Source organism: Arvicola amphibius, chromosome 2, assembly GCF_903992535.2.
Source record: "Arvicola amphibius chromosome 2, mArvAmp1.2, whole genome shotgun sequence".
In the NCBI taxonomy this organism is placed as follows: Eukaryota; Metazoa; Chordata; class Mammalia; order Rodentia; family Cricetidae; genus Arvicola; species Arvicola amphibius.
This window is the reverse complement of record NC_052048.2, coordinates 131,133,172-131,158,350: the sequence shown is the minus strand read 5'-3', so window position 1 is coordinate 131,158,350 and position 25,179 is coordinate 131,133,172. Positions and strand designations below refer to the sequence as shown.

General features: G+C 45.2%; 2 protein-coding genes across 5 annotated transcripts in view; both read left to right on the top strand.

Annotated features, from left to right (window-relative positions):
* Znf512 (zinc finger protein 512) overlaps nucleotides 1-18,664 on the top strand; it is a 42,956-nt gene extending 24,292 nt beyond the window's left edge. For all 4 annotated transcript variants that reach the window (XM_038320620.1, XM_038320621.1, XM_038320619.1 and 1 more), the window contains 10 exons: nucleotides 213-296; nucleotides 988-1,112; nucleotides 1,772-1,858; nucleotides 3,382-3,480; nucleotides 4,421-4,588; nucleotides 6,392-6,583; nucleotides 12,133-12,234; nucleotides 13,805-13,867; nucleotides 14,970-15,068; nucleotides 16,786-18,664. In XM_038320620.1, the coding sequence (XP_038176548.1) occupies nucleotides 213-296; nucleotides 988-1,112; nucleotides 1,772-1,858; nucleotides 3,382-3,480; nucleotides 4,421-4,588; nucleotides 6,392-6,583; nucleotides 12,133-12,234; nucleotides 13,805-13,867; nucleotides 14,970-15,068; nucleotides 16,786-17,091 (1,325 nt within the window). In that variant the 3' untranslated portion in view covers nucleotides 17,092-18,664. The remainder of the gene's footprint in view (nucleotides 1-212; nucleotides 297-987; nucleotides 1,113-1,771; nucleotides 1,859-3,381; nucleotides 3,481-4,420; nucleotides 4,589-6,391; nucleotides 6,584-12,132; nucleotides 12,235-13,804; nucleotides 13,868-14,969; nucleotides 15,069-16,785) is intronic.
* A 1,891-nt stretch (nucleotides 18,665-20,555) lies between these two features.
* On the top strand, nucleotides 20,556-24,354 carry Ccdc121 (coiled-coil domain containing 121). The gene is made up of 3 exons (XM_042054554.1): nucleotides 20,556-20,621; nucleotides 21,921-22,246; nucleotides 23,460-24,354. Exons 1-3 carry the CDS (start codon nucleotides 20,556-20,558, stop codon nucleotides 24,352-24,354), a joined length of 1,287 nt encoding a protein of 428 aa, XP_041910488.1.
* Nucleotides 24,355-25,179: the final 825 nt, after the last annotated feature.

Below are 25,179 nucleotides of genomic sequence, written 5' to 3'. Positions count from 1 at the left end.
GGAGAAAGCCTTTGGTCTGGAGGCTTGATTGACTTTGGAGCCCCTAGAATTTGAGTGAGGGAATGGCTTTCACCTGCCTTCCTGTATCCTTTCCCTCAGACCTGTCTTATGAAGGCCAGTTTCAAGGAACCTAGTGTGCTAAAGAGAAGGGGAAGGGGTTTGTAAAGCTGACTGACTAGGCTTCAGATTTCTTAGTTTCTGTCTTATGTCAGGGAGGAAGCAGCGGCCTAAAGCTCAACCTCACCCCAAACCCCAGGCTCGTCGGGTTCGGAAGGAACCTCCAGTTTATGCAGCAGGTATGCTTTCTCTTTGAATATCTGTTGTTTCTGTGAGGAATGGTGTGCCGGATGAGGCCCGCCCTCCTTCCCTTCTTCCCTCCCTCCCTTCCTCCCTCCCTCTCTCTTCCCCCTGTCTGTGTGAAGAATTGAACCTAACACTTCGTTCCTGCTAGGCAGGCACTCTCCCAAGCCTCACCTGCAGTCCACTGAAGCAGCTGCTGGTTTGGAGGTCACTAGACTTAAGTTTTGACACTTTATGCCCTTTGCCCTGCCTCAGTCCATTTCCCTTGTACAACCCTGGTTTTCCCTGAATGTAAGTGTACAAAAGGTATTAGAATTATGAAATTTAAATGACATAAAAACATTTAGCATGGTCTCAGGTACATAGGGAAAAAAATCTTAGGAAACGATTTTGCGTGTCTCAGTATCTTTTTCTGAAGTCACGGTCTGGAAAGTGGGGTGCAGTTGTGCTGTCACCGGGCCTCGGGGTGAGTCTCAGATGGGTTTCCCCCCGTGTGAAAATGGGTAGAAGCTTCTGGAACTCTACAGTGAATGGAAACAGGTTATGTGTGGAAGTTATATACCTCAAGAGTCTCTTCATTGCCATCTACCAGGACAAACCATTTTATGATACTCTTCCTCAGTTGTAGACTTAAGCTTTTCATTTCTGGAGAATGCTACAGATTACAGTGTCCTCTTTTCATTGTAGGAAGTATGGAGGAAAAATGGTACTTAGAAATCATGGATAAAGGCAGTGTTTCCTGTCCTACCTGCCAGGCTGTGGGGAGGAAGACTATAGAAGGTTTAAAGAAACACATGGAAAACTGCAAACAGGTGAGCTATTTTGTGGCATTTTGTGACTGTTGGGATTTTTTTTTTTTAATTAAACTGTAGACTTCTGGTGCTATGTGCAATCTTTTACAGCTAGCTAGGGGTAGCATTGTGCAATAGAGAAAACAGACTTTGCATGTACAGGCTTGGTTTGCATGTTTATGTAATTACACTACTTGTTGCTTTTTAATGTACGGACCTTGGTTTCTTCTCATAAGATGTTGAAGAAATGGCAACTGTTTGATGTGTCTGTTGTTTTTACACCTCCGTGACCAGATTCCTGACCCGAGCAGTTAAAGGGCAGATTTACTTGACTCGTGGTGGGAGAGGGTGTAAACCCATTGGTGGCCATGAAGATGTGGCTGCTGGAGTAACTCCCCTGGGTGCCAGGAGCTTGTGTCAGAGCTTTCCACATGGCTGTTAAACCAGGACAAAAGCAGGAGTAAGGAGGCCCACTCCTAGGCCACCCTCCTCCAGCCGGACCCCACGACCTCCCAAAACAGTGGCACCAGTTGGGAACCAGGTGCTCCACACACGAGCCTGTGGACATCAGATTTGAGCCATAACACGTGATGAGAAAGAAGTGACACAGGCTGGCATGTAGTGACCTTCTGTTTCTCCCCTGAGCTTCCGGCACTGAGCACTGACTTTTCTCCTTTCAGGAGATGTTTACCTGCCATCACTGTGGAAAACAGCTTCATTCTCTGGCGGGGATGAAGTATCACGTCATGGCCAATCATAATAGCTTGGTAAGAGTTTCCTGTGTTCCTTGTGAGCCTTTGTGGTGGTCATACACACACAGGCATGCATGCACGCATGCATATATGTACATGTTTACACATGTACATATATACATGTGTACATACATGCGATTGCATGCATACATGCATATACATAGACACATAAATAAATATTTTTAAGTTTTTCAAAATTAAGTTTTTAAAATACAAAATGTGTGGAGAAAGAGGAATCTTCATCCACTGCTGGTAGGAATGTAAACTGATGGAGCCACCGTGTGAGTATGGAGGTCCCTCAAAAAGCCGAGACTAGAACTACCAGTTACATCATTTCTGTGCGTGCACTGAAAAGACTGTAAGATACAATACCACAGATACTTGCATACCCATGTTTACTGCTGTATAGTTTGCCAACACCAGAAATTGATGTGAAAGCTCTGCTTCCCTTCCTCTCCGCTTTCTTCCTCAGGGAGCACCACCCTCTAGTCCAGTCTTGCTTGGATCTCACAAACCCAGGCTGGCCTCCGATTTGTAGCAGTCCTTCTGCCTCAGTTTCCTTATAGACACAGGGCTGGTTTGGTTGGTGTTTATTTTGTTTTGAGACAGACTCTAATGTATACCTGACTGGCCTCAAATGCCTTGTGTAGCTGAGGCTGACCTTGTACTCCTAATCTTACTGTCTCTACCTCTCCAGCGCTGCTGGTATTACACCTCACTGCATATGAGGGTTTCAGGGGTTCAGTTAGCATGTAAGAATGTCCATTCCATTGATCATCAGGGAAATGAACATTAAAACTGTGGCGGGAAGCAAAGCAAATGTTCAAAGGTTTCCCAGTCACAGGCCTGTGCATTTCAGCTCTTAGGAAGCTGAGGTGGGAGGATTGCTAGTACAGGCATCTGGCTGGGCCACATAGTGAAACCTTGTCTTAACCAACGCAAAATTTTTTGCTCAGAATGTTAGGAATGGGGGCAACAGGCTGGGACACCTAAAGACATGGGGCTCCCTCAGGCTGTTTGGGAGCCAGGATCACACAAGCAGTCCATCCTGAAGTATTTCTCCACTTCAGGCTGCTGATCCTTGCTATAGGTCTTGCAGGAGATGCAGGGACAAGGAGCCCAGTAAATCACTAGCTTCCTCCATCTTGGCTGGCCTTCTTTTTGGTGTTTTGTGTATTTTACTTAATGAGTATAGACAGCTCAATGAAGCTGGATCTGGCCCTTATACCTCATAGAAGAGTGGATAAGAGTCTTCACTACTGAAATTATGGAAGATGAAATCTTTGTGCTGGACCATAGGTATTTGTGTATTTAGGTTACTCCTCTGCTGGCAGTTAGACATGAGAACTTGTGTATTCGCTGTATTTACTTCAGGCCGTCCAGAAGATGGACAGAGCCGGAACTTGGGACTTCATGGTATCAGTATTGTTCATAGTTCAACCGTTGATTTTTCTGTCTTTTTTGGGGGGATGGGGTGGAGGAGTGCTGTTTTGTTTTCTGTTCCATAAATCATGTTTATTACTCTTTTTTTTTTCCAGCCAATTTTGAAGGCAGGAGATGAGGTAGATGAGCCCAGCGAGAGGGAGCGGCTGCGAACAGTTCTCAAGAGAATGGGGAAGCTCAGGTGCATGCGGGAGGTAAGAGCCCAGGGCAGCAGATCCTTCTCCTGGAGTCTCGGTTCTATGTCTTTCTGTTGTTCCCTTTTGTTCCCCTCTTCCCTTGCCATCTGATGGCATCGTGTGGTACCTACTTTTCCAGGTCTCTTGCAATCATTGTTTTTTAGTTTTTCTCCTCTCCACAAATATATTCTCTCTCATCCTTGCTTGAAGGGACCACTGCTGCTTCTTTCCTCCTCCTCCTCCTCCTCCTCCTCCTCCTTCTCCTTCTTCCTCCTCTTTCTCCTCTTCCTTCATCTTCCTCCTCCTCTTCCTCCTCCTCCTCCTCCTTCTTCTTCCTCCTCTTTCTCCTCTTCCTTCTTCATCTTCCTCCTCCTCTTCATTCTTCTTCCTTTTTCTTCCTTTTCCTCCTTCTCTTCTTTTATTTTTATTTTTTCTATATGCATAGGTGTTCTACCTGCATGTATGTCCATGTGAAGGTATCTATCGGATCTTGGAGTTACATATAGTTGTAAGCTGCACATGGGTTCTGGGAATTGAACCTGGAACCTCTGGAAGAACAGTCAGTGGCCTTAACCACTTAGCCATCTCTCTAGCCCACAAAGGGGCTCCTTTACTAATCTTCCTTTAGCATGATGAAGATGATTCATCTCATGTGCTCATACCATAATGAACTGGATGTTGCTGGCTAGTTGATACCGGGGTGGGTTTGGGTCACAGTCCAAACAAGGCAGTTCTGATGCAGAGTAGGTATGTGCTTCTACTTTTCTCAATAATCACTCAACTGATTGATCATATGGCCATAGACAGGACTGCCTAGAAGGAGGGTGGTGTCAAAGGGAAATGTAGGTGAGCATCTTGCAGTCTCACTGTGGTTTGTGGTGCGTGGCGATGTCTGAGAAATTTAGGGATCATGTGAAACGTGTATGATTCCGACATAGGCTTTTTTCCCTATGCTCAGAGTTGCTCCAGTACCTTCACCAGCATTATGGGATATCTGTACCATGTTAGAAAATGTGGCAAAGAGGCAGCAGAGCTGGAGAAGTTGACCTTGAAATGTCAGCACTGTGGAAAACCATACAGGTCAAAGGCTGGGCTTGCGTACCACATGAGGTCAGAGCACGGGCCTGTAAGTATCGATTCTTCTCTAGACACTGAGGATGCGTGCTGTGCCTGGCACTCCCTCTTGTATCTTCTGTGAATCTTTGCTTCCTCATTTGTGTCCTGTTTACTCTTTGAAGGCTTTTGTTGTCTCTTCTATGGAGAGAATGGGGGGTGGGGCAGTATGATGTACATATATCTTAGTTAGCAACTTACAAGAAAGTGTTTAATCAGGCTCATGGTTTCAGAGGGTTAAGAGTTCATTGTAGCAGGACAGCTAGAGCTCACATCTTAATCCACAAGTAGAAGGCAGAGGGAGAGCGAACTAATTGGGAATGGCAAGATCCTTTGAAATTTCAAAGCCTACCCCCAGTGACACACCTCCTCTAACAAGGCCACACCTCCTAATTCTTCCCAAACAGTTCCATCTACTGGGGACCAAGTCTTCAAACATTGGAACTCATGGGGGCCATTCTCATTCACCACCACAACATATGTGTGTGTGTGCGTGTGTCTAGGCACACATGTATTTGCAGGTGCACATGCATGTGTATTCACTTGTATGAAAGTCTGAAGTTGACCTTATCTTCCTTGATCACTTACTTATTTCTCAAGATAGGTTCTCTTGCTGAATGAACCCGGAACTCAGCAGTTCTGGACAGTTTAGCTAGCCAGCGTGAGTTTGTCTCTACCTCCTAAATGCTGGGGATATCAGTGGGCTGCTCTGCCTACCCAGCTTTTCTGTGGGTGTCAGGGGTACAAACTCCAGTCCCCATGCTTTCATGACAAGTACTTTTTCCTTTGACCATCTCTCCAAACCTTAATATATTAATTTTTATAGATCTATTTTATATGCATAAATATTTTCCCTGAGTGTGCATATGTGTACCGTGTGAGTATCTAGTGCCTATGGAAGACAGAAAAGGGTATCCAGTCCTGTGGAACTGGAGTTACGGATGGTTATGAGCTATGGTATGGTGCTGGGAATCAAAGTCAGGTCCTCTGCAAGAGCAGCAAATGCTTTTCACTGCTGGGCCATCTCTCCAGTCCCATTGCTGTATTTTTAAAACTAAAACATTCCCTCTTATTTAGATTTTTTTGTGGGGCTTTGTCTTTGTTCTTCATTTTTTTTTTCTTTTTGTCTTGACTCTGTTTCTATATTCTATTTCCACTCTTGTCTTGTGTGCCCGTGTATGCATGCACACATTTGTATAGGTATAGGTACATGTGGGTGTGCATGGATGTGAAGGCCAGAGGACAATTCAGGTGTCATTCCTCGGTAGCGGTCCACCTTTTTTTATTGAGACAGGGTTTGGCATTCTGCTAGGGTGGCTAGCCAGCTCGAGCCACAGAGTTCCTCCTGACTCCGCCCTTGAGTGGCGTGATTATGGATGTGCCAGCGCACGTATCTTTTTAATGTGGGTTTGGGGGAGCGACCTTAACAAACGAAACTGTCTCCTCCTGCTGCCTTCCCCTTTGTGTGAGGTGGGGAAATAGGAGTATGAATGTGTTTGTGTTAATGTACATATGCATGTGTAGGTGTGCATGCACATGTGTGAACATGCGTGTTGAAGTCAGATGTCTGCATTGAGTGTCTTCCTCAGTTTCACTCTACCTTATTTTTAAAGATGGAGTTTCTCAGTGACTCTGGTGCTTCTCTTTGTTACCTAGATTGGCTGGCCAGGGAACTCTGAGGACAGGATCTGCCTGTCTTTGCCCCCATGTGCTAGTGTCACGGCTTTTATCCTGCTAAGAAGTGCATCGTGTTTAATCCCTGGCTGTGACTGAAGCCACTTTGTTTCATGTGTGTTTTCACGGCTCACTCTTGCAGGTCTTCTTCCCCGAATCAGCACAGCCGGACTGTTTGAAAGAGATGAGTCTGGAGACAAAGGGTGGAGGTCGAGTTCAGCGGCGTTCTGCCAAAATAGCTGTGTACCATCTGCAGGAGCTGGCCTCTGCTGAACTGACCAAGGAATGGCCGAAGAGGAAGGTGCTCCAGGACCTGGTACCCGACGATCGGAAGGTAAGGTCACGTGTCATTGACACTGTAATATAGATGTTTCCAAGTATGGATTTGTGTGGTGTTCTCTCAAACCTAGGTAGAAGGCTATATGGTTTTTATAGGAATACTACCCAGACAATGTCGAACCTTCTTGATGCATCGAGTCAGAAGGTATATGGTACTGATGTGATCAGCAGAAAATTTCTGTGGTGTTAACTGGATCAGTTGGCAAAGGAGTGTCTTCCAGCTAACTCAGTGATAAAATTACACTGGTCCCTTAGTTAAAGCATCGTTGGAATAGAGACCAAGCCTGTGCAAATATTCTGTCTCATACTCGGTCAGCATTCACTGATGAACCTTTCCTGCAGCAAGTGTTACTATGGGGTTACATAAGCTCATTTATTTCATAACTTTTGTAGTTATTCATTGAAAGTGTACTGTGAGAAAAATTTATTACTAGCAACGAAGCCTTCCCTCATAATTCATGAGGAATTAGTTGTAGAAAATCTCACAAATGATGATATTCTATGGACACTCAAACATCTTATGGATGCTCAAGCACCTTATACCAAATGGTATGGACTTTGCCTAGCATCTGTGTGCACCTCCTGTGTACTTTAAGTCATTTCTAGAAATGCTTTACAAGTAGTTATTAAACCATGTGTGGTGGTACATGAGCACTAGGGAGATTAAGGGGAAAGAATGCATGTAAAAGAACAGCCTTGTGACTACATAGTGAGACCCTGTTCCAGAAAAACAAAAACAAAATAGCTGTGTTACTGAAATATTTAAGGAATAGTGATAAGAATAGTAACTGAAAATTACATTACATACATGGTCTTTATATGTATTTTAAAATGTATTTTATTTATGGGGAGGGATGCATATGGGTGTCAGAGGACAACCTGAAGGAGGAGTCTGTTCTTTCCTCCCATCACGTGAATCTCATGGATTAAACTCAGGTACCTAGCCTTCCCGCCGGCCCATACTCAAATCTTCATGAGTTGCAGTTGCTTGAATTGGCAAATGGAGACTCTTTAGCTCTGCATAGAGACTCATTCTTTTAGATACTTATTTAATTCTATAGGTTATAATTCACTACTAGTAGTATTTAGCTTTCTGCTCCAATTGACCCAGTTTAAAGTGTTAATGGTATGTCAAATAGACTCCTGAGTCTTTTGATGTACCTAAACATGTCTTTGCTTTAAAAAAAAAACCCATATTTATTGTCGGATGTGATGGTGCACACCTTTAATCCCAGTGTTCTTGAGGCAGAGGTAGGTGGATCTCTGAGTTCCAGACCAGCCTGGTCTACACCGTGAGTTCCAGGACAGCCAGGGCTACACAGAGAAACACAGAAAAACAAAAAACAACAAAGCAAAAACTTACTTATTTTATATGTATGAGTGTTTGTCTACGTGTATGTACATGCATCATGTGCACGCCTGGTACCTGCAGAGGCCAGGAGACATCAGATCCCCTAGGATTTGAGTTACAGATGGTTGTTAGTCATTAAATCATTATGTATGTGCTGGGAACTGAACCCCATTAGCAGCCAGTGCTCTTAATTTCTGAGCCAGCTCTCCAACCCATACTTTTCTTTTTTTAAACACCATAAGATCCTGAAAAATTAGCTTGTATTTTCCCTGCCCCACTCCCGAAATTAGCCATATTTATAAGATATGCTGGTTCCTATTAAGAGTATATATTTAGAATATGTAGTAGAAGAGCTGAGTGCTCAGTGTGTTCATACCTACTTGGCTTTCATCGCTTCTGGGTCCTGCCAGTGTGGAACTATTGTATATATGTGGGTATTCATGTCCCACATAAAGCCCATATTTAATCATACACACACACACACACACACACACACACACACTATTAGTTACTTTTCTATTGCTTGATGTAACACCATGATTAAGGTAATTTAGAGAAGGAGTTTCTTTTGGACTTACAGTTCCGGAGGGATAAAGGCACATCATTGTCATAGTGTGGTGGGTCAGGGAGGCATGGCATCAGGATCAGCTGGGAACTCACATCTCCAACTGTAAGAAGCAAATAAAGAGAGTGCCCTGGAAATGACACATGACTTTTGAAACCTTAAAGCCCCAGCCCCAGTGACATACTCCTTCCAATGAGACCATGCTTCCTAAACCTACCCAGTGTAATCACCTAGAAACTGAGTGTTCAAATGCCTGTAGCTATGAAGGTCATCTCAAACCACTACTGCTATTCTACACACACAGGCTTGTGTGATTATAAGACATGATGCTTAAATTCCAGTCCATTGGGACCAGTTCCAGCCTTCCTTCCTATTCATCCCTCCTTGTCTAGCAGTGAAAACCTGGTCAGTGTTGCTCAGACTGCATGGGCGTCAGGTTGTTTCGGAGTCGTGTGTCCATGCCCCTCAAATGGCAGATGTCCTAACCGAAGTTAGAGATGTCCTAACGGGACTGCCTGAGTCAACTGGAAGAGCAGTCAGTGCTGTTAACCAATGAGCCATCCCTCCAGCCCCACTGGAAGAGCAGTCAGTGCTGTTAACCAATGAGCCATCCCTCCAGCCCCGCTGGAAGAGCAGTCAGTGCTGTTAACCAATGAGCCCTCCCTCCAGCCCCACTGGTAGAGCAGTCAGTGCTGTTAACCAGTGAGCCATCCCACCAGCCCCACTGGAAGAGCAGTCAGTGCTGTTAACCAGTGAGCCATCCCTCCAGCCCCACTGGAAGAGCAGTCAGTGCTGTTAACCAGTGAGCCATCCCTCCAGCCCCACTGGAAGAGCAGTCAGTGCTGTTAACCAGTGAGCCCTCCTCCAGCCGGTCAGTGCTGTTAACCAGTGAGCCCTCCCTCCAGCCCCACTGGAAGAGCAGTCAGTGCTGTTAACCAGTGAGCCATCCCTCCAGCCCCGCAGTTTCCTTTTCATTTTGTCCTTTTCCTTCCTACTTCAAAAAATGACCAACTCGCCAGTTCACCCTCCTGCATCTTTACCAGATGCAGGGCCAGGTACCTGTACATTTTATTACACTCCCATCTTCCTGGATTCTTCTTTATTCGCTGGTTTAGTTTACTTAAAAATATATCCTGGAGTGTCTGGAGGTGGTGTCGCACGCCTTTAATCCCAGCACTCGGGAGGCAGAGGTAGGTGGATCTCTGAATTTGATGCCAGTCTTGTCGACATGGAGATTTCAGGACTACACAAAGAAATCTTTCGTCAAGAAGAAGAAGAAAAAGAGTATATCCAGGAAATCACTCCAGTGTCTTCATGAAGATCACCCTCATTCTTTTTTTCCACAGTTGCATGGTGTCTAACTCAAGTCAATAGGATGGTTTAGTTTGTATAAGTAGTACTTTCTTGACATTCGTCCTCTAACAAAGGGACCTTAGAGTAGCAAATGGAATTAGTTGCTAAGGAGATGTTATGCTTCTGAATGACACCAGCCCTGCACTCTGGTTGAGGGTCCTCATGGGCTTGTTTATTTCTCTGGTACATATCATCACCTCACTTTTCTAAAAATAGAAATGAAATGTTACCCATGGAAGACTTGCTGTCTAGGGGTGTGGTAGGAGGATCTAAGACTAAACGAGTTTGTCAGCAGACAGGCTTTACAGATTACTTTGTTGTGTACGCACCTGATCTTGTGGGCTTCTGAAATACCTCATTTATAGAAGTAGGTGTGAGGGGCTAGAGAAACTGAACTATAGTTAAGAGCACTTGCTGCTCTTTTTAAAATACATTTCTATTGATATTTATTGAGCTCTACATTTTTCTCTGCTCCCCTCCCTGCCTCTTCCCCTCCCTCCTTCAATCCTCCGCCAAAGTCCTCATGCTCCCAATTTACTCAGGAGATCTTGTCTTTTTGTACTTTCTACTTCCCATGTAGATTAGATCTACATAAGTCTCTCTTAGTGTCCTCATTGTTGTCTAAGTTCTCTGGGATTATGGTTTGTAGGCTGGTTTTCTTTGCTTTATGTTTAAAAACCACCTATGAGTGAGTACATGTGATAATTGTCTTTCTGGATCTGGGTTACCTCACTCAAAATAATGTTTTCTAGCTCCATCCATTTTCCTGCAAAATTCAAGTTGTCGTTATTTTTTTCTGCTGTGTAGTACTCCATTGTGTAAATGTACCACACTTTTTTTTTATCCATTTTTTGATCGAGGGGCATTTAAGTTGTTTCCAGGTTCTGGCTATGACAAACAAAGATGTTATGAACATAATTGAGCACATGTCCTTGTGGCACGATTGAGCATCCTTTGGATAGATACCCAAAAGTGGTATTACTGGGTCTTGAGGAAAGTTGTTTTCTTATTTTCTGAGAAATCGCCACACTGACATCCAAAGGGGTTGTACCAGTTTGCATTCCCACCAGCAATGCAGAAGTGTTCCCTTTTCCCCACAATCTCTCCAGCATAAGTTGTCATCAGTGTTTTTGATCTTGGCCATTCTTACAGGTGTAAGATGGAATCTCAGAGTTGTTTTGATTTGCATTTCTCTAATGACTAAGGTTGTTGAACATTCCCGTAATGTTCTTTCAGCCATTTTACATTCCTTTGTTTAGAGTTCTCTGTTTAGGTCTGCACTCCATTTTTTTTTATTGGATTATGTGATCTTTTGGTGTCCAATTTCTTGAGTTCTTTGTATATTTTGGAGATCAGACCTCTGTCTGATAAGGGGTTAGTGAAGATCTTTTCCCACTCTGTAGGCTGTCATTTTGTCTTGTTTACTGTGTCCTTTGCTTTACAGAAGCTTTTCAGTCTCAGGAGGTCCCATTTATTAATTGTTTCTCTCAGTGTCTGTGCTGCTGGGGTTCTATTTAGGAAGTGGTTCCCTGTGCCAATGCGTTCAAGTGTACTTCCCACTTTCTCTTCTATAAGGTTCAGTGTGGCTGGCTTTATGTTGAGGTCTTTGATCCATTTGGACTTGAGTTTTGTGCATGGTGATAGATATGGGTCTGTTTTCATTCTTCTACATGTTGATATCCAGTTATGCCAGCACCACTTGTTAAATATGCTTTCTTTTTTCCATTTGATATTTTTTTGCTTCTTATTAAAGATCAGGTGTTCGAAGATGTGTGGATTAAAATCAGGTCTTCTATTTGGTTCCATTGGTCCTCCTATCTGTTCTTATGCCAATACCAGCCTGTTTTCAGTACTGGAGCTCTGTAGTAGAGTTTGAAGTCAGGGGTTGTGATGCCTCCAGAAGTTATTTATTGTCCAGGATTGTTTTGGTTATCCTGGATTTTTTGCTTTTCCATATGAAGTTGAGTACCGTTCTTTTGAGGTCTTTGAAGAATTTTGCTGGGATTTTGATGGGCATTGCGCACTTGCTGCTTTTGTAGAATATCCTGGTTTTGTTCCTGACACCCACATTTGGCAGCTCACAGTGCCTGTAATTGCAGCTCCAGGGGATCCAGAGCCAGGTCTTTGCAGGTACTTCACTCATGTTCTCATACCCATACACAGGCATCTGTGATGGAAATAAAATAGCTACGCCTTTCTTAAAGTTGGTGCGAAGCTTTGGGGGTATCTCGGTTGGGAGTTGCTTTCTTACAATCCAGTGTTTCTTGTCTTCTAGTTAAAATACACTCGCCCTGGGTTGCCTACATTCAGCCAGGAAGTACTGCACAAGTGGAAGACGGATATCAAGAAGTACCATCGTATCCAGTGTCCTAACCAGGTGACTCTTCCTCTTTCATTGTATCAGTAAATAATATAAATTCTGGAGAACCTGCTGTTTTAGTTCCTGATTGTTTCATGATGATGTGTGGAGGCGTGCGACCATGATTTAGTTTGTTCAGAACCGGGTACCTCCATAATTCTGATGATCATCAGGATAGCCCTGCTGCCACATGCAGTGTCATCTGAGGTCACTCATGGGCAGTGAACTGGAATGTCCCATCAGTTGTGTTCAGCTGAGCATGTGGCACTCCATCTGGTCTCTCTGACTGCAGAAGAGCAGGATGCCCATGGGGGATGTAAGTGACCAGCTTCAGTCACAGAAGTAGAAGATGCAGCCCTTCTGAGGTCCCACTGCACAGTTTGTACAGCGTTGTTTCATAGCTCCTGTTAGTCGATTGCATCACAGGGGTATTCGTGCCTTCTCTGTTGGTGTGGCACTGTGACTAGCAGCTTGTAGAAGGAAGAGTCATTCGGGCTCACAGTTCTACAGAGATAGAATCCGTGTGGTGGGGAGGATAACCACAAGGGGCAGGCGTGGTAGCAGGAACAGAAAGCTGAAAGTTCATGCCCTCAAAAGCAAGCTTGAAGCAGAGAGCAAACAGGAAATTGAGTGGGACTATAAATGCTTAAGTCCCACCCCCAGTGATTTACTTTCTCCAGTAAGACTACACTTCTTGGAAGTTCTACAACTTCCCAAACAGTGCCACTAAGTGGGGCATATGGGAGCTGTGGCTGTTTGAATGAGAATGCCCGTACAGGTTCGATTATTTGAATGCTTACTTCTTACTTAGCAGAACTGTTTGGGAAGGACTAGGAGATGTGGCCTTGTTGGAAGAGGTGTGTCAGGCAGGCTTTGAGGTTTTAAAAAGTCCAGGCCATTCCCAGCTAACTCTGGCTCTACTTCCAACATATGGGTAATGTAAGCTCTTAGCTACTGCTCCAGCAACATGCTCGCCTGCCTATTGCATCCTTCCTACCATGATGGTTATGGCCCACCCTCTCAAAATGTAAGCAAGTCCCCAGTTAAATGCTTTCTTTTATAACTCACCTTAGTCAGTGGTGTCTCTTCTTCAGTTACAGGAACTGAGTAACTAAGACAGAAGTCTGTGGGGTAATATTTCTTAATTCCGACCATTGCCATAGGGCTAACCCAGACTCAGAGAAAGTGTGAATGGACTCCGCTTCTCAATGATAGAGCGGCAGAGACTTGTTGCTATCTTTAAAATTGGTACCAGAGCTGATAGTGTAGTCCTTTTGGAACTACAAATGTAGTTGATATAGTTATTACCAAATAAAACATAACTCTGAAACTTTGGGTGTTCTGTTACAGATCAGAGAGAGGGACAGGGAAAGGGGCAGCTCGGCCTCACCGTTCGCCTTCTTTATTGTCTTCTCTGTTGGATTTCCTCCTCGCCTCTGTCCTCTTGTGTATGCCTTTTAGTATTTGGTTCGTGGCACTGGCGACTGATCTTCTAGCTCCTGATGTGGAATTGGCCAGTGTAAATGATTACATTGCTCAGAGAAGGTTCCTTGTGTGCAGGACTCACCTTGCTGCTTCTCTTTTTCAGGGTTGTGAGGCTGTCTACAGTAGTGTGTCTGGCCTTAAAGCTCACCTGGGCTCTTGTACACTGGTTTGTAACATTTTCAGTTTACTATTGTAATGTGCCCTCTCCAGTAGTCTGGCATGGATGAGAACTCGGTTTAGGTGAACAACTGGTCATTCCGTTGGTCACCATCTTCAGAGGCTGCCCTTTAACCTCAGTGTTGTGGGCATTCTTGGTCTCATACTGGGTGGTATAGCAGGGTGCATCAGGATATAGAAAAGGTCATGCCTTGCTCGTTTAGGGAATTTGAAGAAAGCTCTGTGAATTCAGAGTCACAACCAGAGACTGCTTCCTTCTCCCTGATCCTTGCACTGGGCCTCCCTTGCCTTAGTTTGCCATAATCTACCTGAAAATTTTTTTTGGACTAGTGAAGATCCTCCAAACCCATCTGGACTCTACTGGCCCCATGGGATGTCAGACAGCGCAGGGCTTCATGCTAATAACCACTCATCTCTCTGAACCGTTTCCATGGTGACCCAGGTATCCTACCACCCATGAGCCATGGGAAATGCTGCCACTTTCCAGTCCCATTCAGAAGTATCTGCTCAGACAACATGAGCAGCTTTAGGAGGGGGAGAGAGAGGTCTCAGTTTGAGGTACCAAGGGAGGTGTAGGCATCTCAACAGGTTTTTTGTAGCAGTGCTTAGGAGAGCATCATCTTGATGCTGGTTTCTGAGTCCTTAAACTAAGTACTATGGATGATATTCGTCTCATTCGGGATTTCCAAGGCACTGTTTGCCACCACGGTTCACCTTGCAAAGGACGGAACCTGGTGCCCCTAGTGAATCTGGGGAGTTTGATTATTGGTGGGGGGAATCAAGATAAGCTAAATGTGAAGCAAAAAGGAGCCAAGAAAGTAGAACCAGAAACAGTGGCTTGGAACATAGGGAAGGAGAATGCCAGGTTGTGTCGTGGCACAGTGTGTGTTGGCGCGGAGTGGCACCAGAACAGGTATGTAGCGGGAGAGTTTGTCTCAGCTGTTTCTCATAATTCTGCCGCCATGTTGGACCATTCCCCATGATCTCTGGATAAGTAGACTCCCCCATTCGGTACCCAGTCCCTGCACAAAGCCAAGCCCAGGTATGTTTTCCTGAATTTACCTCTAATTCTCTTTCTGTCTTTGAAACAGGGCAACTTTGTGGCTGGAAAATACAAGTGTCTTCTGTGTCAGAAAGAATTTGTGTCAGAGAGTGGTGTCAAGTATCACATCAACTCTGTCCATGCCGAGGTGCGGGCTCTGCTTTCCCTAGTGTCTTTTTAGTCTCGTGTGTCCCGTCTTCAAGCTGTTAAGAAGTGGACCTTGTCCCTGGCTTCATGGACTAGGACTGGCAGAGATATTAAGGTTGAGAACTTGCCGGGTTCAAATGCCCTATGAAATTAGGAGTGTAAATGGGTTTTTTGTGAAGATATTTGAGCTCACTATGGTTGGGCCTCTTTAAGCCCCTGTAATTAACTGTGATTAACTGAGACCAATTGGAAGCCAGGTTGGACTTACATGTTTGATCTTGTTTTACAGCCTTTTCTTCTGACAAAAATCTAGATGTTCTAATGCTTTTCAATAATCTGGGTTTTTTTTTTTTAATTCTATGCACATGGTCGTTTTGCCTTATGTTATGTCATGTTTTGCCTTGTGTTATATTACCATATGGTGCCTGGTGCCTGGTGCCTGGCCAGAAGAGGGTTACAGCTCCCCTGGAACTAGAATTACAGATGGTTGTGACCCACCATGTGGGTGCTGGGTCCTCTGCAAGAGCAGCCAGTGTTCCTAACCACTGAGCTATCTCTCCAGCCTGCCAACAGCTAGTTTTTGATGCTTTATATATTATTGCATAACACAACTCTGAATCAGAGATGCATTCATCTTGGCCCCATCAGACCCTGTCTGAAAAAAGAAATAAATAGTAATGAGGTATTTGACATGATTTGCTACCAAGTCTTTGTGTGTCTTTCTCACTGAAGGCATATCAGTCTGGACTTCCCTGTTTCCAGAGCTCATTAGACGTAGGTGTCAGTGCCTGTCGCCTTCCGTCATGTAGTTGGGAGGCTTCACTTGGCATTTGGGACTTTGCTGATCTGCCCTGTGGTAGCACTCCTCCGCCCTAGCCATTTCCAATGAGTTGATAGTCCCACCTATGAGACTGAATTCGCTTACTTAGTTAGATTTAGGCTTTTGCATTTCCATAAGAATATTTTAGGATAAATTTCCTCTACCTCATAATTTTCTAAATGAGATTCAAGTGACTTACAGAAAGCAGAGGAAAAGTGAATTGCACTCGGGATCTGATGTTCCTGTCACTCTAGTGTCATGAAGTGAGCATTCCTGTGATCCAGACCTTCCATCCCACAGTATTACACGGAAGGAGGTGACAGGTGACATCATGCCAATAAATAGATACATTCTATGATCACAACCTTTTTCTTTTACTGTGTAAAGTTGTGAGCCTGCATGTATGTATGTGTATTACCTTGAGCTGGTGCCTGCAGGTGTCAGATTCCCTAGAGCCGTAGTTACAGCTGGCCGTGGGATGCTGTTACTGGGAACAGAACCTGGCTCCTCTGGAAGAGCAGAGTGCTCTTAACTGCTGAGCCATCTCTTCAGTCCAGGTTTTGGATTTTTGAGACAAGATCTTAATGCAGCCAGGCTGCCCTCAGAACTGCTGTGTGTCCAGAAAAGATCCTAAGGGCTAGGAGTCCAGACATGCACCACCACACTGTGTCTGGATCACATATTAAATTACACAGAATCCTGCATTACATGGTACTTGCTAATGAGAACTGATGCATATTGAATTTCTCCGGTTTAAAATGGAGCCCCAAGGTCCCATGTGCTCCCCTTATTCCTGTGCTATATACCTGACACTATCTTCTCTCCGTTCTTCCTGTCCCTTCATTTTATCTTTCTTGGTGTTTCTAAGTGGTCCCCATTTCTGCTCTTCCCCTTTTAGGATTGGTTCGTTGTAAACCCAACAACCACCAAAAGCTTTGAGAAGCTGATGAAGATAAAGCAGCGGCAGCAGGAGGAAGAGAAGCAGCGGCAGCAGCAAGGGAGCCGGCGGTCTCTGAGAAGGCAGCAGCAGCCTCGTACTGAGCCTGCCGAGAGCCAGCCGGAGCCACGGGCAGGGAAGGGGCAGGATGGGAATGAGGAACTGGTGGTGTCAACTTTATGTAAGGGAACCGAGCAGGAGCCAGTGCCAGCACAGTCCCAGAAAGCAGAGCCCGCAAAGACCACTCACAAACGAGGGAGGAAGTAGGCAGGCATTGAGCATGCGCCTAGGAGAGTGGATGTGATGCTGTTGTCATGGGGACATGTGCAGGGGAGGCCTGAGTCCTGGGGCTGAGTGAAGATGCTTTCAGCTGTTGCTGGGCTGTGGCTCTCAGCTCCTCTGTGTACATTTCACGGTCTTCCTGACTAGTTCACTTTCACCCCTCCTTGCCTTAGGAGGTTCCTATTCCCATTAGAGTCCTTTTGCTTTTTCCGTTGTCCAAAGAGCTCCCCTGGGAAAGCATCTGCAGGCCCCCGGGCCCTGCACAAGGTTAAGGAACCTTTGGCTGGCTTTCTTTTTCTTTCCTGTCTGGGTTATGAATGTTCTTGGAATCTTTGTTGATCTAGTGTCTACTCCATCATTTAGCATATAAAACAGTTTCAAACTAATCTTTTTTTAAAAAAAACAAAACAAAAAAACTGACAGGTTTTATCCTTCAGTGTGTGTGACATAAGAGGACTAGAAAGAACTGCCACTTGTGTTACAGTATGACCCTGAGCCCCAGGGAGCAGAACCTGGCAGACCATACTTGTCTATAATTTTCCTGTTGAGAGGGAGAAAATTATTTAGCACGAGAAAGCTAGATGCTCACTGTGCTTGGAGCAGGGACTAACTGGACCCACAGGCATGAAAGCACAGTCTTAGGGGTCTGTGTCCCAAACACTAAGGTGAGAAGGAAGGGAAGGGTAGTGGTTGTAATGGCTGCCCCGCTTCCCTGGGTTCCCAGGATCAGTGCCCTGGGAGCTTGCCTTGGGAAACGACTTAGTCCCGCTGTGTTGACCCAGTGCTCTGGCCTCTGGAAATGCCACTGAGGTTGCAAAGCAAGGTGAGCTCTCCCTCTCCCTGCACTTACCTCACTTGTTAGGCCACACCATCTTAAGTCCTCGCCCAGGGCATTAGCCCGCCTCCGTCCCTGACAGTTCTGAGACTATTGTCCTACTGTTTTGTATATGGAGTTCTATCTGCTTTATATTGTGAGATTTTTGACAGCAGATGTAGATATTTCTCTGGAGCCGGAAAGAGTGGTCTCTCTCTGTACCTCATGCCTGTCTGGTGGTGTTCGGTGGGCTCTCTCCCCGTGAGGGTGGATATCTTTGGAACATGGGTTAGAGTAAGTAGCCTTGTTGTCGTGTTTCTGGTTTCTCTTCCTCCTTCTGTGTAAATATTGTTCTTCTATATTCCTGCCTATTGTATGGCATCTGCCACTTACAGAGTTAACCTTGAACTGGACAAATACTACCTTTTCAAACCCGGAAAGGCTGTTTGCCACTCTGAGGTCTCTGTTCTCCGTGCTCCTTTATAGCTTTATCATGTGTGCTTTGTGAAGACCACTTTTCAATAATGGGGCATTAAAACTTGAACTGGGCACTGCCAGAAGGGGTCTTTTTGAGTCAAGTCGAGGAAATGATGTATTTGTGCTGTTTTTATTCCTGCTTACACCCCTAAAGCTCCTGTAGTTGATTAGGGCTGTCGAGGAGGAAAAATGAGAAGCTATGTTAAGTTCTAGTGACAAGGACTTGGATAATATTTGTCAATGGCAAATAAAATGACTCAGAAAGTTTGTGGTTCTGTTTGCTGCTGCTCTGCTGCCGAACCCCTTGCTAACACCACACGGGACTCAGAAGATGCCTGAGAACTGGGTGCCAGGAGGTCTTTGGCTCCCGAAATCTGCTGGTCACAGTGGTTGCGGCAGAAGGGAGCTGGTGCAGGGCTCATGGCCTGTTTCCTGAGAGCCGTTTGTAGCAGGCCTTTCCCTTCCCACAGCGAGGAATCAACAAGACTGCTATAGCCTGGCCTAGTCACTGTATTCAGATTTTTAAATTTACTAGAATAATATAAACAAGGGAGGCATTATTTGGTACATACAGGATGTTGAGCAATGTGAACTTGTGTGTGTGTGTGTGTGTGTGTGTGTGTGTGTGTTTGTGTAACGAAAATTGGTACAATTACTTTGAAAATGATTTGACAATATCTAGTAAAGCTGTGTGTGTACCAGAAGAATGAGATCCAGTCCCAGGTCTTCACAGAGGGACTCCTCTTGCCCACCTGTGTGGGAGAGTTGTATGGGAACGATGAGGTGCGTGGCATGCCCATCACAGAGTACCACTTGCCCACCAAAGTCTCTTCTCATCTTCTAACTGCAGGCCGGTAGGACACATGGCTAGACTACTTACCTGTTGCCTTTTCTGCCCTCTATGTTGCTAAATGAGTTGCCAGCTAATGTCTCTCTGTTGCAATCTGTAGACATGATGCATGTGCTTTGAAGACTGTGACTGTGATTGGACAGAACTCTGTGATTGGTGGGTGACTAGCATGTACATGGGCCTGTACTTGGGCCCTGGCACTGGGGAGAACGTTCTCATCTAGATTCACTCTTCTCTGCTTCCTTGGTGCCAGGATGTGAGCTTTTTGGTCTGCCACACCCAGCATGTCTGGTAGGACCAATATCTCTAAAAGTGTGACTAAGTAAATTCCTCTCTTAAAGGAAAAGGAAGCTAGTGCGACAGTTAAATGCAATTGAGATGATGCCTCACAGGATAAAACTCTTGAGACAGCCATTGAAGGAGGGCCATTTACCAAGGAAGAACATCTGAGAAATTAAGTGCTTTTATTTCTTCTTTTTAAAAAACCTACTCCGATACATTATCTTTCCCATCCACAAGGATGGATAAAATGTGGCAGTCACACAGTGGAGTACTGTCCTAGTTTGGCTTGTGTTTCAGTGATAAGCACCATAAGCAAAAGCATCTTGGGGAGGAAAGGTTTATTTTGTTCTACAGCTGACAACCCTTCATGAGGGGAAGTCAGGACAGGAGCTGGAGGCAGGAACTGAAGCAGGAGGAGAGCTGCGTTTAATTTGTTCATCATGGTTAACTCAGTTTAATTTTTGATGTAATCCAGGCACCACCCACAGTGAGTTGGACCCTCCCACATACATCAGTCGTCAGTTAAGAAAAAAACCCAGCTGGGCAGAAAAGTTCAGGTCCTCCTCCTTTGGCAGCTACCTGGTGTCTCCTTGACTCTGCCTACTTTCTCTCTCCATTCTGATTTCCCGCCTGGCTTTACTCTGCTAAAACATTAGTGAGACAGCTTTATTCATTAACCAACAAAAGCAAAAGCAACACATATACCAAAGGACATCCCACGTCATTCATGTGTGTGTGTGTGTGTGTGTGTGTGTGTGTGTGTGTGTATGTGTCTCCATCAGACATACTTGCAGAACACAGAAAATAAAAATAAATCATACAACTCAGGATTTTTTTCTCTTAACAGCAAGTGACGTTTCTAGTCCTATTAATAGAGACACATGGATGGATGGATGGATGGATGGATGGATGGATGGTGGTGCACACCTTTAATCCCAGCACTTGGGAGGCAGAGCTAGGCAGATCTCTTGAGTTTGAGGCCAGCCTGGCCTACAGAGCGAGTTCCAGGACAGCCAGGAGATTACAATGTGTGTTATCACACCAAGCTTTAATTGGTGCTGGAGATTGAACTCAGGGCTCTTTGCACACCAGGTAACCACTCTGACCATCTCCACCCCTACCATTCATTTAATTGTTAAAATTGTGTGTGTGTGTACGTGTGTGTACTTGTTTCCATGCCCTCTTCTGGTCTCCACAGACAAAGCATACTTATTGACAAGCAGGCCCACACATACACACATAAATAAAACCAAACCTTTAGGAAGTGAATGAGGGGAGTGGAAAACTGAGGACAAGTGAAGCAATACAGAGACAAAGGGGTCTAGGTTTATGGTAGAGTTATTCTCTAGATGGGTAAGATCCTGTAATCAATCCTGACAGCTTTCATCCATTTACTGACCATGCCTATAGTTAGCACTCATTCCTTCTCCCTGAATATCCACATGCTACCTCTATGCTCAATAAACTCTTGGCTCAAAAACTTGCTTGATTACCCACAAAACAGCACCTCCCTAACACTTGTCACCTCCTTACCTGCTTTCTTCTAGCCCTGTAGACCAGGCTAGTCTCAAACTGACTCAGCTCTGACCTTCCTCCTTGGTGCAGGAGAATTGTCTGTATTCTTTCAATCATGTTTAAATAAATGCTGATTGGCCAGGCAGGAAGTATAGGTGGGACAACCAGACAGGAAGTAAAGGTGGGGCAATGAGAAAAGGAGAATGCTGGGAAGGAGGAAGCCCATTCCTCCCCAGTCCTGCCCAGATCACCAAAGAAGCAGGATGTGACTTACCCCACTGAAAAAGGTACCGAGCCATGTGGCTAACATAGATAAGAATAATGGGTTGATATAAGTTATAAGAGTTAGCAAGAAGCCTGAGCTAATGGGCCAATCAGTTTATCATTAATATAGACCTCTGTGTGATTTTCTTTGGGACCTTGCCAGCTGTTGGAACAGGGCAGGACAGAAACCCCAACAAAACAGGCTCTCATGTTACACCTCCTGCCACAGGCAATATTTCACCATGCCCCTTCTCTCCTCAAGGTAGTCATTTCTAGATAAGTGGTTCTTCTGAGCTCCAGCCATTCCCACTACCAATGGACACACAGTGGCCTGATGTCCCATGAGGTCTTAGGCTCAGCAGAAGCTGCAGTCTCACCCCTCACCATAGAGACACCAAATCACTAGAGAAACTTTTGTGACATCCCATGAGACCATTGTGCAGGGAACATTTGACACCAATCTGAAGAATAGGGTACAGTGGTGGGCCCATGAGGCTTCTGTGGGTTTTACCCTGCCGGGGCTAGCTGGTGATAGTGCCTGAGAGATGGGAGGGTTGGACAATTGAGAAGGTGTATGGGGCACTTCAACGAGGGTTGGTAGTGGTAGAATAGGGCCTGGGAGGGGCAAGGCCCTACTCCTCAAGAGTGAGAGGGGAGATGGACTTCCAAGAGCAGGGCAACCAAATTTCAAAGGTCAGAAGCCCCAGAAGATCTGGGAACAAATCCAGTCAATCTGCTAGGACTAATTTGGTAGTCGAGACAAAGAAATTATGTGATGTCAACTCTAACTGTGCAAAGTCTCATCACGTTGACCCCAAAGTAAAGACACCTCTTGAAAATTGTGCTCCCCGAAGTCACACATCTGGCACTAGTTGTTCAGCAGAGACCTTCAGTGACCTCCCAACTCACCCCAATGAACACCTGAGTTCCGGAACCAGGTAGGTACCGAGGAGGGAGACTGATAGGAGTGGACGATCTCCTAAGTTTGGTAATGGAGATGGAAGAGCAAGGACCTGGGAGATGTCCCAGCGGCTCAGGTGTCCACCACATGGCAAGAGAACCTCAATTCAGATCACCAATACCCACTTAGAAAGCTGAGCAAGGCAATACATGCCTGTAACCCCTAAGCTTGGGATAGGGGCATGGAAATAGGCAGATCCCAGATGTTTATTGGCCAGCCAGTGAGCCTAGCTTGTGCATCAGGCTTGGTGAGAAACCCTGCCTTAGGGTTTCTGTTGCTCTGATAAACACCATAACCCAAGCAACACTGGGAAGGGAAGGGAGGGAAGGGAGGGAAGAGAAAAAGGGAAAGGAAGGGTTTATTTCTTCTTACATTTCTCTATCACAGTTCATCATCAAAAGAAGCCAGGGCAGGAACACAATGCAGGAACCCAGGGCCAGGAGCTGAAGCAGCAGCTGTGGGGGTACACTGTTTATTGACTTGCTTGGCCTGCTTTTTTAGTCAATTCAAGACCACCTGCCTAAGCGGTGCCTTCTTATTTCCATGAGTTGGGGCCACCCACATTAGTAATTAATTTTTAAAATGTCCTATAGATTTCTACAGACCATCTGGTGGAGTAATTTCTTAGTGTAGTTTCTCCTCCCAGATCGCTCTTGCATGTGTCAAATTGATAGAAGTCTAGCCAACACTAACCTTGTCTGGAGCATGATGGAAATCCAAAAGTTTTTTTTTTTTTTTTGTAAGACTACAATACAGTATAGTTGCGGTGCACACCTTTAATCCCACACTTGGGAGGCAGATGCAGGCAGATCTCTGGGAGTTCAGGCCAGTCTGGTCTACTACAAAGAGTTCCAGAACAGCCTGGGCTGTTAGAGAAACCCTGTCTCGGAAAAAGAAAAGAAAAGAGTACAATAATACAGTGGTCTGGGTTAGGTTTTGGTTATTGTTTTCTCAATTGTGCCTGAGAACTAATAAAGGAGGGGCTGGAGAGATGGCTCAGAGGTTAAGAGCATTGACAGCTCTTCCAGAGGTCCTGAGTTCAATTCCCAGCAGCCACATGGTGGCTCACAACCACCTATAATGAGAGCTGGTGCCCTTTTCTGGCCTACAGGCAGGATACTGTATAAATAAATAAATAAATCTAAAAAAAAAGAACTGATAAAGAAATGTTTCCTTTACTCTTCCTTCAGGCTTGTACAGAGCCCCAAAGACTCTTCCCAACCATCAATGTATCTTACTATCCTAAATGAATTTTTCAAGCCAGAGAGGCTAACAAAATTGGAGAACAAGGTAAAAAGAAGGACAGTGGAGGCACTGGAGAAGCTGAGCAAGAATATAGAAGAGGCTCGGCTCCAGCAGGAGCAGCTGCTGCAAGACAGCAGGCTGCTGCAGCAGGAGGCGGTCAATCTAGAGACAGAGAACAACTACTTCCTGAAATTCCTAAGAAAACAAAATGATCAGTGTAAAAAGAAGCACGAGGACCTGTGGAATCAGTATTTCCGGGAATGCGGGGAGCTGAAGCGAAGGAAGCTGGAACTGGCATCCAGGTTTGCCCGACAAAATGCAGACCTTCAGGCGCAGCTCCTGCATGGAAAAAACACCCAGACCCAGTTGAGGCAGCAGGCTCAGTCTCTGATGCATATTAACGAAGTAAAGAAGAGCCAGGACATGAAAATGCAGGCCTTGCAGAAGGAGCTGGCAAACATGAAAGTGGAGACAGTGATAAAGGACCACCAGGCACACCTGCAGTTCCTGCAGAGAAAGACACTCCTAGACAGGCAGCTGCAGGAACTAAAATGGCTGCAGATGGGGAAGGAGGGCACCAAGGAGGTTAAGGACAGGGCCCAGGCCTTGGAGTCCACAGTCAAGAAGGTGAATTCTGAGTTTTGCTTTAGTTTCCAGAGAGCGTACCAGAAGTTACAGGAGAAACTAGTGAAGCAAGTCCAGGAATATCGCAAGCTGGAGTCTATAAAGAGGCAGCTGGAGGTCTGGAAAGAGCAGCTGAAGGAGGAGCAGTGGGTCCAAGAAGCCTCAGTTAGGGGCAGACAACAACTGAAGGCAGAGAGAGAGAAGTCAGAATTGTGACCCTGGCCCCAAAGAATAGGGTGGTTCCGAGGTCACACCGAACCATCCTTTATGGACCAAATCAAGAATAAATCCAAAGGAATTTATTTATTAGCCAGAGAAGTAAGAATTGGAATCAGCGAGGTGCTGACACCGTCTTGGCCTACTGGGAGGCTGTTAAATTGCCAGAGACACTGCACATGACCCAGCTTGGAAAAATCACTTGGAGATTTTTTATTTATTTTTTTTAATTTTTTTGTGATTCTCACATGTTCCCATGGAGGGCTGCTGGATGACATGGGATTTTTCATAAAGTAGGGTTCACAGTGTGATAAATCACTCCTTGTAACCTCAGTCTGTTGAATGCCAAAACTACACCTGCCTTAGTGAGCATTCTCACTTATGGGAGAAAATGAAACGGGCTGATGTTAGAAAGAGTGAGTGAGGTAACACGAAGCTAGACCTGAATAGTAAAGCCTATTGAGCAAACCGAGGAAGGAAACATCCCAGGAAGAGACAAGGACTGAATGCAAAGGCCCTAGATTCAGAGTGAGGTGAGTCATTTTAAAAAAAACAAATTGTACACGTAACAAAAGCATCGCCAACAAGATGGCTTGGATGTAAGTGTATGCAGCGAGGCTGAGTGTGATCCCCAAAACACAGGGTAGAGAAAACAACAGACTCCTTCAGGCAGGGCCTTTCACCTCCACCTGGGCACCATGGTGCACACGCCCACACATTCACACATGCACACACACGTGCACAAACACACACATGCTCTCATGCACACACACGCACACATGCTCACATGCCCTCCACACGCACTCATGCACACACACTAAATGT